Below are 17369 nucleotides of genomic sequence, written 5' to 3'. Positions count from 1 at the left end.
TATATCTTAAAAGCTCCCTCTCCATCCCTCCTTTCCCAAACCTCCAAAATATTAGGCTGAATGCACCCTTGGCAAGGTGTCTGTGGGGACAGGTAAAGAACTCAGATGCTTGGGCAAATAACCAAATGACCCCTTTCCAGGAATTTTCCCTTTTGCAGGCATTTTTTTTTCATGCTGAATGTCCTTTTATGTATCCTAGAGTAAGTGTGTGTGTGATCCCTTTAGTTCTGAAACTAAGGGGAAAAGACTTAGAAGAGGCATGGGTTAAACAGAAACCTACTTTGATAAAAGTTATAAATACAGTAATATCTAAAGAAGGTTTCACACCACCCTTGACCGTAGGTCCATTAAAATGAAAAGAAAAACTCATTTTGACCAGCAAAAGTCTGGACCAGCCTCGTTACATTGAGCAAAGCAATGACACCCAGCAGAAGCCTGTCTCAGCTCCCCTGGTTCACAGCCATGGTGAAGAAGAAGAAGAAGAAGAAACCAAGCTTTCTTCTACTGCCAGCATGGGGAGGGAAGCCTTAGAGAGGACAGCTCTAGACACACCAGGAGAGTGTCTGGAGACACCAGCCATTGCTGCTCTGCAGGGCAGGGCTGTCTCTCTTTCAGCACTGCATATGGCTTACGAGGGGAAAGCCTCCAGCTCCACCAGTGTCCTTCAGCACTGCCATCTCCAGCACTTGCTGTTCCTGTCTTGCCTGTCCTCAGTAGCAGCAAGAGCAGGATGCTGCCAGCCTGCGCTCCCACTTGCTCCTGGCTGGGTGGGTTGGTGGGAAACAGCCACACCTCAGGCTGCAGGGGGAGGTTCAAGACAGGAATGGATTAATGGATTCCCCTTAGGTTATTTCCTTGGGGTTTGCACATCCTGGAAAAAAACATTTTTTTGGGGAAAAAAAAATCCACTTTTCATTAAGAGTCGTTTGAGTCTGTTGGTGAAACTGATACCGCAGAAATATATATGTTCCTGTGTGCTGTCTTCCTGCTCTGTAATAGCACTTGCATGGGGGGGGGGGGGGGGGGGGGGAGGGGGAGGCTGCTGTTGTCCATTTACTTTAGTAAAGATTGCTATTGAATGAAACCTTTAATGGGGCGTTTATGCTTCCACTCAGCTAAGAGCTCCGAGCTTGTGGCAGAGTAGTCTTTCCCTCCACCTTGACAGCTATTAAAGAATCAATACAGGTAATCCCTCAGCTGGCCCTCAGCACCGCCGGCTGTGGGGCTGCCCTGGCCACTGTGGTGGGGTCACTTGTGGGAAAGCGAGACTTCTCCAGGGAATGGCCTGCCACCGTGATCCCACCGCCACCGCACCAGGCCAGCATCCTCCAAACCACGCAGAGCTCTGTGGCCCTGGAGGGAATGCCACTGACTTCACTTGGATTAAGCCGAAGGGTGGACTCAGCCCTTTCTCCCTAGGGCGAAGGGGCTCTGCAGCTTGATTTCACATCAGGGATTGTCTGTGAATTGCATTTTTGGCCAGTATAACCCAAGAATTCATCCCTTTCTCCTTCCTTGATAGACAGAGGACATTTTCTCTGCTACTGCATTTCTGTTTATGACCAAGGTGGCTCCTGCTGGCTCTGTTCAAGTCACTGCATTTTTTCACTGCTACTCTGCAGATTAAGAATACCCCAGTTTGCAGGACTGTGTGGCATTCTCACACTATAGCATGCAACAGTACCCTCTACACTACTAAACTTCTGGGCTAGCCAGAGGTTAGCCCTGTGAGTTTAAGCCTGGTTTGCCACTGCTGCAATGCAGCTAAGTGGGGGTTTCCAGAACAGTCCCTACAGCAAGAGCTGGGAATGGAGGTGGAGTAGAGCCGCCTGGGTCCCACTGTAGGAGGTGGAGGTGCTGTGATACTCTCCTCTGGTGCTCCCACATACCCCCAGTTGCCAACAAGCCCCAGGGACCTTCAAGGGTCTGGCTTTTCAGCAAAGGCATTCGCTGGTGGAGATTAAGTATTTTTAAGGCTTGAGTCAAACACCATAAAAACAGGCAGTTGTGGGTCCCACTGAAAATCTGGAGATGTTTTACACGAGATCAAAAAAGGAAAGCAGTGAGTGAGCAAAGCCCAAGTCTCCCAACCCTGTGTGTGCCCAAGGCCCTGCACTATGAGCGTTAAGGAGGAGCCAGAAGGGAGAAGGTACAAGGGGATGTGCATCTGTGAGGTGAGAAAGAGAAATAAAGGTGATGGTGACTGTGTCCATAGGGGTGAAACAAACACCAGCACTTGCTGCAGAAGCACGTAGGATGGAGGGGACAGCCACTCAGGGCTCCCCTGGTGAACGGTCTCTCCTGTTTAATGGACAGTTTGGCACTAATCAATATTTGTTTGTGACATTATCTTCAATTCACTAAGCTACTTGCTTCTTGCTCCTTTTCACCCTCCCTCAGTGGTTAACCACCTCCCTCTTCCCCCAGTCCCCCGGGGGGCACAGCGGGACAGGGTCTGGGGCAGCAGAGGGATGTGGACCAGGTGTTTAAAGAGCAGAGAGATGCAGGAGATGTCGGAGGCAGCAGATGTCGATGGCCAGGCCTTTTGTTCCCTCACACTCACCAGCCTGAGCTCTGGGACTATCTTTTTGGTTTTGTCTCACCATTGTCATTCACCAGGGAGAGGCTTTTCAGGAGTCAGCCTCACAAGCTCATTTCTCTCCCCACTGGACCAACAAAACAGCCAAGATTGCCCTCATCCTCTGGTTTCTATTTAGATCACTTTCCATTTTAACATTTAAAAAACCCTGACACAGTTAATGCAAACCACTTAAAATCAGCTAGTGTCTTACAGGGCTGATTTGTCCCAACAACTTGAATTGTTGCTCTCCTTGGCAGGGCAATTTTTAATCCTAGTTAGAAGAAAGAAGAGTGAGGTAAATTTCTGTAAGCCTTTGCCTGGGGGAATGCAGTGAGAATGAGCCCCCAGCCAGGGAAGCCTCGCTACAGCCAGCTTAAGCCAGAGTGAGAAATGTGGGTACCTATTGCACATAGTGTATCACTATAGTCACTGTCAGGGAAAATGATGCTGCTGTACCCTATTTGATGCCAAGAAACGGGAGAGGTGGATCTAGTGAAGCATGCGAAGCCACAACCTGGTCCCCCAGCAAGTGGCAGGGACAGCCTGCTTTCTGCAGCCCCAGCTTGGCTCAGCAGTGGCCAGCAGGAGCATCGGTGTTAGCCCCTGCTGCGGTGTGTGCTCAGGAGGGACCTAGCAGCTGGGGCTAACCAGCGAAAGGATCGAGCCTTTAAGGTTGGCTTCATCACAAATATTCTCCCTTCATTTGAACTTGCAGCATAGCCTCCTTCATGCGCATGGCTTTCTGTGCCATACCGTCATCCTGGGAACCTGCCAGATGAAAAAGAGCAGAGCACATATGTTCCCTCCCTCTCCCCCTTGTCTGTGTGTATAAATACACCGTGTATAAACCCCACTCCTGGCTGAGCTAGCCAGAGCTGCTTTCACGGGGCTGAAGGCAGCATGGCCACAGAAGGTTCAAGCAAATGTGCAAATCCCCGGGAAGGAAAATCTCAGCTCAGCGGACGCACACAGGGTACATGTACACTACAGGAACATTCCCTAATCTAAATCTAATCTCTCCTAAACCCTGTCCAGCAAGGACAGCAATATGTTTGCACTGACAATCACTGTATTTTCCTTGCAGGAAACCAAAATCTGGCACAAGCTGCCCTCCTGCCTGCTCCCTGCTTCTTAATTTCTCCCCACCCTGCTGTGAAGTGTGCTGCTGGCCAAGCGCCACCCCCACTGCCCCCCAGCCTCAGCACAGCTGGGACTGCTATTCAGAAGGGAGAAGACAAGGATACAGGGCAGTTAAATGCTATAGGGTAATTAAATGCCTTTTTTAGGGCTCAATCCAGATCAATCATCTTGCTTGCAAATGGGAGTGAACTCAATCCAGAACTGAATCGCCTTAGCTTCCATGAACTATTGGGACACTTAAAGCCCAATCCATCAATACATTGGGTGCCTTTGACTTCTAATGCAGTCAGGTGCTACCCAGCAGGACAAGGACTAGAGCGCCCAGTAAGAGTTTGACTCTGTAATGACTTGCAAATGACACAGAAAATACCCTTCATCCATTTGCTAGTACCTCAAATATTAAACTCCAATGCACTGGCAGAAAACAACCTATAACCCATTAGTCTACATTATAGCCTCCAATAATTTGTCATCCTTTGCATGAATATCATTGTAATAATCTTAATTAGCATCAAAATTTACATATACAGGTTTAATGTGCAAGACAACCAGTACCTTCAATCACAAGTACAAGCAAAACTCTTCATGTACTTTTACAGACAACTCATCAAATACTGTAGAAGGGTGCTAATATTTTAGTACAAGATACTTGAGGGCTCTTCAAGAAGAAAATGCATACAACTGAAAAGAGAAGGTGCACCCTTAAATAAACTTTATTCACAAGAAACAAGGTTACCTGCATGGGAAGCTAACCATGCATTTCATAACACTTTGAATCCATTCCTAGTCATAACATTTATTTCATCCTTAAGTAGTTGATTTCATCAAATCCCGAGTTATTTACGAGACCAAACCAGCAAAGCTTTCACACACAGAATTCACATTTCTGTTGGCCGGGGTTCTGTATGCTTAGGGGAAAACACCTCCATATGGGCAGACAGCTGGAAGATTCAGTTCCTCCACCTCTACTTCAGCATGGTTTGTAGACACAAATGCTGTGATGTTCTTAGGAGTGAATCTTAGCTATTTAGAGCGCACTGGTTCAGCCCTCAATATGTACAAAATTCAGCCTGCTGTGTTACAGTAAAATTTGCTATTAAAGTAAGAAAAAAAAATATAATCAGAATATTATCTTTATTCTATCCTAAAAGCTACATGTATGTACAATACTAAATGTCTCACTTATTTCAGATACTATCTAGTGCTGGGCCTCAATATTTTACTTACAAGTGGTTCTATAAATATTTTAAATTTTGCCATGAAAGCAATTAAAACAGAGCAATTTAAGGTACAATAATCCATATAAAATTTAGTGCAAATCGATGTATTTATAGATACAGTATCTGCATGACATAATTAAATGTACAGGTAATATTTTTTTCTAGTTCTGCACTGTATTTATAAAGAGATTGTTAAGGTTGGCACAAAATAAAAACTTTTAAGTTATGTGCAAAGTCCTTTTAATATCCTAGACTGCCTTGGATTAACAAGAGAATCTCATCATCCCAGTAACATGGAACTACCAGAGTTAATCAACCAACTCTAGCAAGGGCTTCCATTATCCCTCCTGTATGCAACACATGGTCCCATCTGACACAGGGAGCCAGCCCCCTCACAGATGCACAGCCCCCTGCCTATTGTGCTGGCCATTCAGCGATTAAAAAGGCTTCTGCACCAATTACAGCACTTCCTACACCCAGTGGTCCTTCAGCACCGGCTTTTTGCTGAGCCCCATCAAGTTGAGATTTCACACATTGCCAGGGAATGCCGTTTTCTTAAGGATTCTTAACAATTCTGAAAATACTTGGTAAAAATCAGGGTCTAATCATATAGGATTTTATACTGAAATCCCTTTAACCATTGTAATATGCACTTGCGACAATATTTGAATAACTTGATGTTTGCTCCACAGCTGTGAGGAGGGAGAGACAACCTCCACTATCTCTGCTAGCTGGCACAAGAGGCTTGCAGCTATCTCATCACACCCTGCTCCTCTCCACCTGGATGCTAACCAGAATCCAGCATCCTCTGGAAGAGTTGGTCTCACCGCCCTGGAGCTCCCTGTGTCCAGCCCCCTGAATGAAGGAACAATACCTACATTGGTCCAGCAGTCAGTATCTGTCTCTGAGGCAGTTCACATTTAAATAGAGCATCGCTAAAAGACTTGCAGGTTAAGGGGTAGAGACTCCTATCTGGTCATGCATCCAAACAAAACAAACAGGTTAAATAGACTTTGGGAAACGCACTTGATAAACTATCCCTCATAGAAACCTTGGTACAGACCACACCAGCCCATGCATAGATGTGGTGCATTAGAGACATGGAAACACTCTCAAAATGATACTTCTGCACAAAAGGTTTATGGAAGGTAAAATTACCTCCTGCCTGTGTTTCCCTTTTGTGGAAATTAGGGTATGGGAGAAGAAAGGAAAGCTGGGGTAGTGCATGTTGGACTTTACTCCAGTATGGCATCAGGGTACCCAAGCAAGAAACTTCCATCCACTGCACTCAGAAACATTCCCAGGGTCCAGATACTGGACATACCTGAAGAGTCACTGTGAGGCTAAATGTCATCTCCTGCATTGTGCACACAAACACACACAAAAACACGTGCACATAGACTGATACATAAGCTGGTCCAGGACGCATCTACAGGGTTCTTGACTAATGAGCAGCATGAATCTTCATGTGGAAGTGGCAATCTTCCTGCTCTCGGAAGTGCTGGCCACACACTGAGCAAGTGCAGCCCTTCTCGCTGTTGTGCGTGCGCCGCACGTGGCTGTCGTGGGCTGCGTGTGAGGCGAAGGCTTTGCCACAGTGCTTGCACTTGAAGGGCTTCTCCCCAGAGTGCTGGCGGATGTGCGTGCGCAGGATGCTGGATGCTGTGAACGCCTGAAAGGGCAGGGATCAGAAAGCAGGGAGGAGTTGAAAGTAATCTATTTTCATATATATAATCCCCAGGTTCAGCTAACCCAGACCCCATCAAAAGTACTGTACCCTGAAAATAAGTCCTCAAATAGCTCAAAATCCTCAAGATAATTGGGAAAAAAAAAACCCAAACCACAAAAACCAAGGAACCAGATGTCAACACAACACTATACAGATGTGGATGAGTCCATGGAGTTAGATGAAGCTCAGAGAAAGATTTCTCACCAGTAAATCTCTCCTACATGTCAAAGGGTAAGAAGGCAATACTGTCCTAATTAGATTTGCAGCTTCCTTATCACCTATACAGTCCTGCATCCATCTTTTGGGGTTTCATTTTCCCTGCTCCATAATACTTTGCTCTTTCTTCAGTCAGGCTTTCCAGCCTGTTTCCTCCCTCCCCGCCACATCCACATACCAAAAGGTACACTCAGCCACACTCCGTCTCCCTCGTAAAAGGTCCTTCTCCCTTTGTGGAGAAAACCCTCTCACCAAGACTTAAGCAGGAATATTGAAAAGTTGCTCATGTGTTCCCCATTTTCTCTTTTCCCGAGAAAGACGCTTCCAGGCCTTTCAATGTTTGCAGACCACGGAAAATAAATTATCTTTAGTACCAATATGGTGCTGAACCATCACAAGGAAGTTTTTACAGCAAAAAGCAATACATCTCAGATACCTTTTCACTAGGAACCTTAGAGCACAAGCAGATCTGAGGTTCCTGTAGAAAAGTTCCTGGCAGTATATATCAAGGTCAAAGTGTGTTTGAGGGCCAGAATGGTGACCTTAGCCCAACACTTTTTCTTTAATCTCACAGTGTCACCAAGATAGTGAGCAAAGGGGTCAGGAAAGCAAAGCTGCCCAGAGCACAGATAACATTAGAGGTAGAAGAGGCAAAAAGGAATCATGACTGTGTAGGAGGAACAGGCGAGGATACTTTAAAATAGCCTGTTTTCCCAGCCACAGAAATGCTGGCTACGTCCCAGGATAGCTGCAGCCTGAAGACCAATGGTTTAATCCGATCCAATCTGCACCAGTCCTACCAGACTGGCTGGGGGGTGGCCAAGGGTCCCACGCATCCTAGAGATCCATTCACAGAGTGACCTGTAAAGCTCTGCCATCTCTTCCTGTGATAGGAAGATTAAAGGATGACATTTCATCCTGAAGTCTGCATCTGCCTACAAGTGTTCAGGATGTCTGGGAGCGAAAAAATATAATAGGCAAAAAGATCTAAGGTTCTTTAATACAGGACACTTCAGATCTGTGTTAGTCCAGCCAGTCATAAACAAAACTCTCCCAAAACCAGAAGCACCTTACTACATATGCTGACGGTGCTTCTGCATTGCATGGACACTCTGTAGCACCTGCAGCCCCTATGATATTCATCCAGCAGCAGCCTGTACATCCATCCTCCGTCTGCTGGGAGAGCCATCACTGCTTTCCCAGGGAGAGCTCACCTGAATCACCCCTCCTGTGAAGGGCAGTAAGTAACAGCTGAGCACATTTTGATCAGTGCTGCATGTTCTGTTTCAAATGAAACCTCCATGCCCAGTTGCACAACGGCCCCGTTAATTCAAGGCAAGCATGCGCGCTAGGTCATGTCTTGCAGATTCAGCTTATCGGCCAAATCTGGGTGCTGCACTCCAGAAGCAGTGTCACTAATATAAAAAAAATACCTATTTGATGAAAAAGAGGAATATTGGATCTAGTTTCATGCTTCAGATGGCACTTGAAATGCTCTAAATCTTTTCTAGACCTTATCCCCACTGCAGGTCTCTGAGCTAGGACAAAACACAGATTCCACATCAGCTGGAGACCAGATCTTGTTTCTTCAGTCTCGGCAACCCTGTTATTTCAACTGACAACTGTGCCCAGAATATATACTCACTCATCTGGTTATCAACTTAGATGACATTTTCTTGAAAGAAAACAGCAAAGAAACAGAAAAAATTGATAAAAGAAAACAGAGCATGAAAGAGCTGCCTCCTGGGTGATACTGAGCACGACAGGGATGGGACAGGGCTTCGCGTTACCTTGTTGCAATAGACACATTTGTAGGGGCGCTCCCCGGAGTGAACCCTCATGTGTTTGTTCAGGCTGGAGGACTGAGAAAAGGTCTTCCCACACACTGAGCACTGGGAAAAAAAATAAAAGGAATAAAGTTAAAAGGAAGCACAAAACAGCATTGCTGAAACAACAAATTAGGTATGTGGATGATGTGTGCATGTATTTTCCTACATATATTTATGTATATATTTATCTATATACATATGTGTATTTATAAAAACAGCAGTAATTTAAGCAGTAACAATTTAAATACAGTCAATGTTATTTACTCTGGTTTTAAGAACAGATTTTTTTAAAAAAAGGAAACATGCAAAATTTCAAAGCTTTTTTTGTGTTGTTAAAATTGTTTTATTAAAAATCATCCTTCAGAACATTAAGACTATTGATTTTCAGTATTCAAAATCTGAAAATTTCTGTCAATCTTCAAACTGCAAATCAAGCTGCAGTTGCTATTTTAAATTTTTGTTCAAAAGATACAACTTCCTAAAAAAATTTTAAGGGGATCAACCATTTTTTCAGAACCAGTACTTAGCCTACAGCTTGATCTGTCAGCAGTGCCTCTCCTTAAGAGTGAAGCAAGCAGCATTCTTCTGCCCAAGGAGCTGCCACCTTCACGGTGTGGTGTGCACTCTGTGGGCAGCAGCTACACGGCAAAACAGGGGCTGAAGTCACTTGAGAGACCTGCACTGATTCAGTGTGATTTGTATGAGCCACAAAATTATTTCCCCCATAGAATTAATTTGAAACAAATTCATAAATTCAAAATAAGCTAATCTATTACTCATCTTCAAAGAAGGTAATTTTTCTTACTGACATTTTGTCTCTGCTTTTTGAGTCGATCTGTTCTCATATAAATGCAATTTATTCAGAACAAGTTTATCTTCCTGCTGTTCTAAAGTACTTCCTTCATATGCATTCCAAAATAAATGGAAAGGGTGAACAATTACATAGCATTCATTACCTCATATTTGATATAATAGTATTTTTTATCTGTCACTAGATCAGTGCTACATTCTGTCATTGTAATATTGCAGATTCAGTGATAAAAGCTTTTCCTGAAAAATACACATTATTGCAGGACCATCTATGAAATCCGTATTTGGAGGATTTTAGGACCAATTTAACTGGCATTTCAAACACCAGAACTTGCCCTTCCCAAACCTTTAGGAAAAGTCTTGATTTCCAGTGTTCCTAGAGAAAACTGATGCTACAAAGAGGTGTTTGGTGGAAATGAGGAAAAGTATCTCAGCAAAGATTTGCTTCCATCAAACGAAAACCTGCTCCATGTTGAATCTAAAACTTTTTCAACTCCCATTTTGTCCAACAGATTTGTCGGCTCTTAGGCTTAAAAGGAAGGGTGAGGAACATCAGACGTTGTCTTTCCTGATCCTGGACAAGTGGAGCGCCTTCAAACACAAGTTACCCCCCACACTGTAAGAAAAGTAGCAAAACCCACAGGCAAACATTTAAAAAGCCCAGTTGAAATACTGTTTCTTTTCGAACTCTTACTGAGACTGTGGAGGATTTTTCCCCCCCAATATAAATCCATTGAATTTCTTCAACTAAATTCAGCTGCACAAGACAAACTCTTCCTGTACAGGCAGAGCAGTCCCACCAGGGAACTACCAGGGAAACTGGAGGAGGGAAAACAACATCAGCATCTTTCCTCGGCCAAAAGGACTCCTTAAGTAGTTCCCCCCCAGGAAGAGCCGGTAATCGTGGAGAGACCCGGGAGCAGGCTCACCTTGTGAGGTCTGTGTTTTTCGTGAACGTGGAGAATATGGATCCTCAGCCTGTCCTTTTTTTCAAAGGATCGGTTACAAAGGTGACAAGGAAATTTGCGGTCCCCCTGGTCCACGCAACGAGTGTACTTGAGGTGCTTGTCCCGGTAGTACTTGTAGGCAAACACCTTGCCGCAGCGCTCACACTTAAAGCTCTCTCCGGCTTCTGTACAGCAGAAGGGAAAGTGCCACCTCCCCGTTACACCACAGCCAAAGGGGGTCATTTCAAATCTGCTTCCTTGTCAGAGCCGGTACCTGACGGGGAATTAAGTCTCCGGGAGGGCAATAACGACAAATGGATTCTGGAAACATCAGTAACAAAATACATGTCGGATCTCCTAAGCTTCGCACAGCCCCACTGCTAACGGAGGGAAGCAAACTAGAGCCCATAGCCTGGTAAAATTATTGGGCTTAGCTACCGACTTCAGCGTTTTCATCCTTTAACCTCCACAAACAGCGAGCGAATGTGAAAACTCAGCGTGGAGTCCCACTTCAAAGCGCCTCCCCACAAGGAAACATCGCCAGGTACTTCTTGACAATATCGTCCGTAAATTTTAGTTCTCGCCCCCAAAAGAAAAATAAATTTGCACGTCTTTTCTATCATTTTCAAAACACTATCGAACAAAACCACGTTTCTTTGGTTTTCTTTTGTATTTCAAACTGTTCTTAACGCTCAATTTAACAACACAGGAAAAATTTTCAAACGTTTACACAACCTTTTCTTCAACAAAACTTCGTCTTAAGCCTTAAAATGAACTGAACAATTTACCAGCTGTCTGGACCAGGCACACCTTAAGATAACAGAGCTACAAAAATTTCCATGCCAAATTTCCGTGCCAATTTTCTTTTCTCTCTGACTGCTGCACCCGGCTGACCCACCATCCCCCAGCCGCTCCAGCTTTCCTTGCATCGGCACAATGAAACTGGTTTTCTACACAACATAAGTTTTGCTTATAAGAATGCTATATTTTCTACACGTTATAAGCAGAATTACTCCCGGACTAAACGCATTTGGCATTTATCCTGCAAGCGATATCAACATTATCGGATCGGAACGACCTTGGCCTGCCCCGTTTACCGAGACTGTTACTTGCACAAAAAGTCATCACCTCAGGTACGTGCAGTCATTAAGATAAAACAGAACCAAAACAGGAATGCCCCCCAAAAGCCCCTCTCCTCCAAAAAGGGACTCTCCCTTCGAACAACGGCACTGGGAGGCCGAGGCAAGCTCAGCCCAGCAGCGCCAGATGCTTTACAATAGCCAGATGCACACTTTTAACTCCCCGTGGAAAGGCGAACTAGGAGCAAGCTGCCGGGGCAAAAAGGGGTGCCCCTCGCTCCGAGCCGGCAGCAGCTCTCGGTGCAATCCCCGGACTCCCCGCTGTCGAGGGCAGGCTGCTGCTTTTGGGGGTGCTGGAGGCTGCAAGGGAAGGGGACGGCGAGCGGACCGGGGCTGCGGGGCCACCGTCACCCCGAGCATCCCCGCGGCAGGGCTGGTCACCCGCCACCGACTCACCGCAGGGACTGGGATGCGTTTGAAGTGAAACACAGCTGGGAAAAAAGGTGATGCCCGAGTTTCTTTACCTCCCTTCATGCGAATCTAATCCCGGCCAGCCACAGGTCCATGGGAAGAAGGGGCAGTGCCCCTCCAGGGGTCGGTCGCTGGCAGGCTCACCTTCCGGGTGCTGCAGGGATCTCTTCCCCTCCGGCATGCCCTTCAGGCTGATGGGGATGCCCAGGAACTGCACGTAGCAATCGCCGTACCACACCAGCAGCTCCTGCTTCGGTAAGATTTGCTTGCAGGTCTCGTAGAAGATTTGCCCCTGGCACTGGATAGCTGTCAAATTCTGCTCCTCGGGGAACCTGGCACAGTTCACCAGGGACATCCAGTTGCCAGAGGTGCCCTTCCCGTCGATGAAGTGGCTCAGGCGACCGTATTCAAAGATCTGGAGAGCGGGGAGAAGCGGATCAGCTTCGCCCGACCCTTCCCGCTCGCACCAGCCCCACCACCCACACTGGGCCGAGCCGGTCTTGCCGGCTGCGGGAGAGGGGCGGCCGAACGCCGCGCCCCGGCCCCGCGCAGGGGGTGCAGGGGGAGCCCGGCAGCGCCTCCGCTACCTCCCACATCAGCGAATTGTCGTCGTAAGTCTTGATCTCGCTGGTGTTGACCACTTTGCCTTGGAAAGGGCCGAAGCGGACTCCTTTGGGGATGGGGTCCGTGCAGAAGACTCCGAGCTGAGACACGTCCCCGTAGGCCACCCGCAGCACCGAGAGCCCTGCGGGGGACAGGGCGGGCTGAGCGCGGCCCGGGCGCGGCGCGGGCCGCGGGCAGCGCCGGGTCCCTACCTTCAGGCAGCTGCAGAGAGTCCCTGTCGGGCAGCGGGGCGGAGGAGGAGGAGGCGGCCGAAGCACCTGCAGAGAGGGAAACCCCTTCTTCAGCCCGGCCTCAGCCGTGCAGGTGCCGTAAGGCGGAGGGAGCGCGTCCCACCGCCCCTGGCAGCGGCCGCCCCCCGCATCGCCCCCCGGCTTTCCCCCGGTGTGGGCTCGTAACACGAGAAAACCACAGGAAAGGGCGGCCCGACGCTCCCCTGGCCATGCCCCGTGAGCCCGGCTGCGGCGGGACCGCCTGCCCCCCTCGGGGGACTGCCCAAACCTCACCGCACGCCCGGCCACAAGGAGCGACCCGGTTTCCTTCCCGCCGTCGCCGGCAGCGCCTTGCGCACACGCCGGAGACCCCCTTACCTGGGTTGGCGGGGGGCACCCGGAGCCCCGAGATGGCGTGGAGGCTCCCGGCCAGCTGGCTGCTCTGGAGCGCCCCGTACAGCACCGCGTTGAGCTGCTCCTCGGTGAAGTGGTACCTGCAGCTCTGGCCCGCCGCCCCGCCGCCCCCCGGGCTGCGGGCACCCCTGCGCGGGGAGCCCGGGCAGAGCGGCGGGGGCGAGCCCGCGGCCCCCACCTGGCGGGGCGAGCCCTCCCCGGGAGGGAAGGGGGCCGGCGGCGTGCCGTAGAGGAGGAAGGGGAAGCCGGGTAAGGGCTCGGGGGGCAGGAGGGGCGGCTGGCTCAGGGAAGAGGGGACCCTGCTGAAGCCTAAGGGGGGCAGAGGCGGGGAGGCGGGGACCAGCCCGTCCAGGGATTTCAGGGCCTGGGAAAAGTCGGGGGCCTCCTCGACGTACTGGCCAGGAGGGCAGAAAGGGGGGTAGTAGGCAGCGAGGCTGGCGGGGTCCATCCCGAGCGCGTCTCCGCCGAGTCTGGGAACATACTCGCCGGCCCAGGACAGAGCCATATCGGAGCGGGAAGGGGGGGGAGGGGCCGGGGGGAGTTGCCGGGAAGCGCAGGGGCTGACTCCCGGGTGCTGCCGGCGCGGGGTCCCGCTGCGGGGCGGGGGCAGGACGGAGGCGCGGGAGCTGCCGCTCGCTGCCCTCCGCCGCCCGGCGCCGTCGAGGCGAGCGGGCCGGCCACCGCCGCCCCCTGCGGCTATATGTGCCCGGGGAGGGGAGGGAGGGAGGAGGACAGGCGGGGGCGGCCCGCTCCGGGGGTCGCGCAGCCCCGGGGGCGGGCGGGGTGTCTGCCCCGACCCGCGCCCCTGCCCGGGGCAGAGCCGCGGCTACTCCCGGGCAGGCCGAGCCGCCTCTCTTCCCACCGAGGCCGGCGGTGTCGGAGTGGGCGCTGGGCGGGGGGGGCGCAGCCTCCCGGACCCACCTCCCCCGCCGCCGCCCCTACCCTGCGCCTCCCCAAGGCCCGGCCGACGGGCCCGGTCGCGGCGCGGGTGGGCTCTGCCTCTCCCCGGAGCAGGAGGCCGGGCCGCGGGACCGGTGCGCCCCACGGGCGGGCAGGTGCTCCCCACGGATGGGCAGGAGCTCCCCACGGGCGGGAAGGTGCTCCCCACGGATGGGCAGGAGCTCCCCACGGGCGGGCGGGTGCGCCCCACGGGTGGGCACCTACTGCAGTAGGTGAGCGCCGGCCCGCGGGCCTCCGTGCTCCCCAGCCCCCACCAGTGTCTGGGGGGTCGCAGCCGTGGGTTTTGGATACGGAAAGTAAAAAACCGTCTCTGAAACGCGGGTGGCCTGAACGCACAACAGCGCGCTCCCAGCCGCTGCAGCGACGGGCGTTGCCGAGGCGATTTGACTTTAACGTGGGGTTGCCGGCTGGGTGCCTGGCAGGACACGGGCTCCTCCTGGGGTTTCCCAGGCTCCAGGACCTGCCCAGAAAGGGACCAGGGGAAGGCATCTGGCCCATGCCCTCTGCAGTGGTGCTGGGCGATGATCCCCTTCTGAAGGCTTTCATCCTGGTTTTTGTGGGGTTTCTCCTTCTAATCTCCCCTTCCTCCCAGATGGCTACGTGCTGCAATCGCTATAAAAAGGGGACCTGGAAGGGGCTGCAGGATCCCAGGGGCCCAGGCTTGCACCTTGCCATTGCGGGATGTCACCCCTGCTGGTGCAGGGAGATGGAGAAATTTTTAGTCTGGGGCAAAATTCCAGGCAGAGTGCTGCCCACCTTGGGGAGCTTATTCTCTGCCACTGTCCAGCCTGGGTGACACTGCTCTGCAGGTGTGGGGGGAAGGGATGGGGTAGGCTGTGCTACACTGCAGAGAGCCTGGGGACTTGCACCCAGAGCAAGGCAGCGTAAGGCGTCCTGGGGCACGGCACAGCATAAGCCAGACTGCACACAGACACAGCCAGAGTGGGGAACAAACACAGCCAGGCCTGACTCCCAGAGGCTGAGATGCCATTTGAGTGGTTATGGTGTGCTATAAAAATTAATTACCATAGCTCCCTGTGAGCCTCTGTAAAATAATGCCCTCATCCAGAAGAAGGGGTGTGTTAGGAATCACTTGAAGCAGCCTCAGAGAGACCGTGGCTCCAACATTCACTGACTGCACTTGACCGGAGGTGAAGCCATCCTTATAGTCCTCATTTCTTATCTGGCCTGAGTGAAGTGCTCTGAAATAGACAGTTGAGAAAGAATCACCAGCTGCCTGGGACAATGACGGTGTTCAGAACACAGGATCTCAGGCACTGTAATTCCTACCTACCAAAAGCTTGGATTTGGACCCTCCCCTTAATTTTTTCACTCAGGACATAAACATTAAGACAGAAAACACAAGCAAACAACACTACCAAGGCAGACCCGGAACTGATCCAGGCTTTCCCGGCTCCCAAGACACCTTCCATAGTCAGCCCAGCACAGCTTTGTTCCCAAACTTGTTTGAACATTTATGTACTGATGATAAGCCAGTGGGCTGCGCTGCCATTCAGTGTGACCTGGGCAGGCTGGGGGGTTGGGCAGAGAGGAACCTGATGAAGTTCAACAAAGGCAAGTGTAGGGTCCTGCACCTGGGGAGGAACAGCCCCATGCACCACCACAGGCTCTGTGGGGAAGGGCCTGGGAGTGCGGGGGGACAGCAGGCTGGCCATGAGCCAGCAGGGTGCCCTGGTGGCCAAGGAGGCCGGTGGTACCCTGGGGTACTTAGGAGGAGTGTGCCCAGCAGGTGGAGGGAGACGATCCTCCCTGTCTACTCTGCCCTGGTGAGGCCACTTCTGGAGTGCTGTGTCCAGTGCTGGGCTCCCCAGTTCAAGAGAGACAGGGCACTACTGGAGAGGGTCCAGCAGAGGGTTGACTAGGGGACTGGAGCATCTTGTTTATGAGAAAAGGCTGAGATTTTATGGTTATCTGTCTTTTTTTTTTTTTTACTTTCTCTGTGTTGTTGCAAATCTCTGTTATTTGTAAGACAGAATTGATTCTGTATTGCTTTAGGAAACAGTTGCAGGCAGGCAGTTTGATATAGTTTTATTGATGCAGCATCAGTAGCATAAATGTAGTACCAGCATTAATCAGATTTACAGGAATAAGCCTTTGAGCTCTGATTGCACAGAAAAGTTTGAGTTACCCTTCGAAATTAGGTGTTGCCAGATAGTATGGAATCCTTTGGCTACCCTATGTCCACGTATCACAGCACAGGAGAAGGTGCTTGTGGAGGAAGCATGCTCGCATTGGAAATTCAGGAGAAATGAAGACAAACACAATGTGAGATTTTAAAATTCTCATCACTAGTTAAATTGTAAACATGCCCAGAAATAAAAATACTCATTTTTTCTAGAAGCTTGATGACACAGAGCCCCGGAGAAGAAAAGGTCTTGAGGCACTGTTGCCGCTATATTGTAGAAAAACTTGAGAGGCTTCTGTCCCCTAAGAGGTTAAAGGCATTTATTGCACTAAAGAAGTCCGGAGCTCGGGGGGCGGGGGGGATGCGGGGAGAGAAGAGCAGCCGCGCAGAGCCACCCCCCGTCGGCAGGCGAGCCCGCGGCCAGCCCGGTCCCTGCCGCCCCGCTCGGCGGGGCTGTCCCGGGGCTGCCGGACGGGGTGGGGGTTGGGGGGGCGTCCAGCGCCCCGGGGGGTGGGATGCTCCTGTCCTTTCTCGGGAACGGCTGGGAATTCGGCCGCCAGAACGAGCCGGGGGCTGGTATTGCTCACCGTGGCAGGGGAGCTGTTCTGTAGAAATAAAACCAATTTCGAAGTGCTAGTCCCGGCGTGTGTTTTCAGCCTGGCCAGAGAAACAGCTTGCCTCTTCTGCCAGTGAAAAAGGGACAAACAGAAACGCCGATTCAAATCGAGGGGAAAACCCCAGCTCACACACACTTGGTCCAGCCAGGCGCTCCTTCTTGCAGAGCATCCATACTGCCAGCAGTGGGGATGGGTGGACGGACCGACGGGACGGATGTGGACATCATGTGAAGGGAAAATTCACCCTGAAGTTCTGGCTACAAAAAGAAAAGCCTCAAAACGACCCCTGGGGACTCCCTCACTCCCCAGCAGCCCCCAGCTGCTGCACCGGGAGCGGCTCCCACAGCTGCTGGTATTTAGGTATCTTACAGATGTCC

General features: G+C 50.7%; 1 protein-coding gene across 1 annotated transcript; it reads right to left on the bottom strand.

Moving 5' to 3' along the window:
• Nucleotides 1-497: 497 nt before the first annotated feature.
• PRDM14 (PR/SET domain 14) lies at nt 498-15853 on the bottom strand. The gene is made up of 7 exons (XM_080378683.1): nt 13234-15853; nt 12838-12903; nt 12610-12767; nt 12167-12437; nt 10455-10657; nt 8677-8778; nt 498-6613 (listed from the first exon to the last, which is right to left on the bottom strand). Exons 1-7 carry the CDS (start codon nt 13772-13774, stop codon nt 6386-6388), a joined length of 1569 nt encoding a protein of 522 aa, XP_080234809.1. The 5' UTR covers nt 13775-15853; the 3' UTR covers nt 498-6385.
• Nucleotides 15854-17369: the final 1516 nt, after the last annotated feature.

This window comes from Falco punctatus (genome assembly GCF_963210335.1).
Source record: "Falco punctatus genome assembly, chromosome: 3".
NCBI lineage: Eukaryota > Metazoa > Chordata > Aves > Falconiformes > Falconidae > Falco > Falco punctatus.
The sequence above is the reverse complement of the archived record's forward strand: the minus strand, read 5'-3'. Positions and strand labels throughout refer to the sequence as shown.

What these genes read in the sequence shown, in the direction of transcription:
- PRDM14 (XM_080378683.1), bottom strand. Translation starts at nt 13,774, where the DNA reads ATGGCTCTGTCCTGGGCCGGCGAGTATGTTCCCAGACTCGGCGGAGAC. An exon ending in GGTGCCCCCCGCCAACCCAG is followed by an intron (nt 12,904 to 13,233) that starts GTAAGGGGGTCT and finishes CCCTCTCTGCAG; the next exon opens with GTGCTTCGGCCGCCTCCTCC. An exon ending in CTCTCTGCAGCTGCCTGAAG is followed by an intron (nt 12,768 to 12,837) that starts GTAGGGACCCGG and finishes TGTCCCCCGCAG; the next exon opens with GGCTCTCGGTGCTGCGGGTG.